General features: G+C 34.0%; 1 protein-coding gene across 1 annotated transcript; it reads right to left on the reverse strand.

Annotated features, from left to right (window-relative positions):
- Positions 1-335: 335 nt before the first annotated feature.
- On the reverse strand, positions 336-871 carry LOC134259176 (nucleolar protein 58-like). The gene is made up of 2 exons (XM_062741776.1): positions 743-871; positions 336-538 (listed from the first exon to the last, which is right to left on the reverse strand). Exons 1-2 carry the CDS (start codon positions 834-836, stop codon positions 351-353), a joined length of 282 nt encoding a protein of 93 aa, XP_062597760.1. The 5' UTR covers positions 837-871; the 3' UTR covers positions 336-350.
- Positions 872-1,879: the final 1,008 nt, after the last annotated feature.

The following is a 1,879-nucleotide window of genomic DNA, read 5'->3' on the forward strand; positions in this document are numbered from 1 at the left end:
AATGCTGGAAAATGAAAAACAATTTGTGTGTTCTTTTAAATAAATGAGTAAATAAATTATTGCTGACAATGAGACATTTTTTGTGTCTTAAAATCCATTAATACCACCATCAAGCAAATACCTGCCCCCCCTTTTTATAATCTCCTTTTCTTTATCATTCGAAAATTACCATCCCACAGATGTAGCCAAAAACATACACACGAAAAAGGACATTTCTATTATTGATCTTTGTTTTTTTTAGCTAATTTGACAACCTCAGTGGTAGTGACGAAAAAGATGATACATCAGAATTTATCAGGTATCAATACAGTTATGCATCATTGGTTGTCATTTACCTACTTCCCTCGCATTCATTGTTTACTGTCTTTAAAAGTTTTAAAGCAGGGACACACCTGATCACAGAGGTGAGTGATGTTCAAAATGTCTTCCTCTGAGATTTCTGTTCCCATGGAGATTTCAGCTGCTTGTTTCACTTCCTGTTCTATGTCCTCTGGCAGAATGTCAGATAGGTCTGTGCTGACTGCGTTTGTTCTGTAGCCTGCAAAGTTAACAACGAAACGTACATAAATTTTATTTAAAAGTAAAATACATTTCATAAATCAATTGAAATACTTTCTGGAAAAATAACATTATTCTTGCCTGAAAAATATTATATTTATTGTAAGATATTAGTGTAATGCAATGTATCTAAATAACTGACTTGATTACCAGACCTTGATGTCAAATTCATATAAAAGATTACCCATTTTCTTCACAGTCTTAGCATAAGCCAGGTTATCTCCGATTATCTTTGTAAGCTCTGGAAAGTGCCATCCATACCATTCTCTTGACCTCATTATGTAGTTGTTTAATTCCTTGTCAAGGTCATCCAGTAGTGCTGAAATACAAAAGGGACATAGGGGATATATCTCAAGACCCTCAATAATTGATTCTGATTTTATATACTGACACGCAAAAGAAACGCAACAAGCAGTAATCTACAAATGTTTGATTTTTTTATCTTATGATTTTCAAAAGCGAATAAAGTAAGGCTAAACTCACTTTTCAGAACATCAGAAATTTGATAAAAATGTTAAATGTTTATCTGTTTAGTTTACTAAGTAAAATATGACTGTTAAAACAACCCCCTCCCAGCCATTCAAGTAAAACGTGCAAGACTGCCCTAAGCAACAGTTGCAGCCTAATTTCTACGATATAATAGGTTCATTAATATCGAGATCTGAGCGAAGGAATTACTCTTTGGCATTTTTAAATGCCTGTTTTTCAGATGATTAGGTCGAATTTTCTCTAACTTAGAGCAGTGTAGCCACCCTTGGACTTCCGGTACAAGGACTGTCCTTAATGCATATGATACGTAAGACCCTGTTGAGGCGTAATGTAGTGAAATTTTGCATCAGCAACTCTCCATCACCTTCACATTGAAATTTTCCAGCTATAGCAACGGAAATGCATACATAAACCATTTTCAAGTAGCCTTGGCATCGTTACGGGAAACAAAAGGAGAGTTTATTTCTTGAAATATTGCTGCATTACTTATGATGAACAGTATAAAACATTTAAAACTCCATAATATTGCCAATTGTTTTGTTAAGGCCTAAAAAAAAAAAAAAAGTTTGTTTCCTGTAACCCGACCGACCCATTCAAATTACCCCCGGGTGGATTTTTTTTTTCTGACAAATGCCAAAACTTCGTTTGATCAATCAGCTGATTCCATTTATTAAAAAAAGAAAATTAGCTTGTAGCTTAAACTGAGACATAAAATATGTCAACCTAGTTTACATTTACCTTATTTATTAAGAGTAATCATTATTATAACAACTATTTCCCCCTACAACTTGCTGAAGTTCGTTTTCTGCCTCTTGGCAGCCATTTTGGATGC

Source organism: Saccostrea cucullata, unplaced genomic scaffold (assembly GCF_032062105.1).
Source record: "Saccostrea cucullata isolate Sc308-1 unplaced genomic scaffold, CSIRO_AGI_Scuc_v1 ctg12881, whole genome shotgun sequence".
Classification (NCBI taxonomy): Eukaryota; Metazoa; Mollusca; class Bivalvia; order Ostreida; family Ostreidae; genus Saccostrea; species Saccostrea cuccullata.

Bases quoted from the DNA above. Each gene is read 5' to 3' on its own strand.
- LOC134259176 (XM_062741776.1), bottom strand. From the start codon at position 836: ATGAGGTCAAGAGAATGGTATGGATGGCACTTTCCAGAGCTTACAAAG. The intron at 539-742 runs GTAATCTTTTAT...TTAACTTTGCAG, and splicing joins TAAGACTGTGAAGAAAATGG to GCTACAGAACAAACGCAGTC.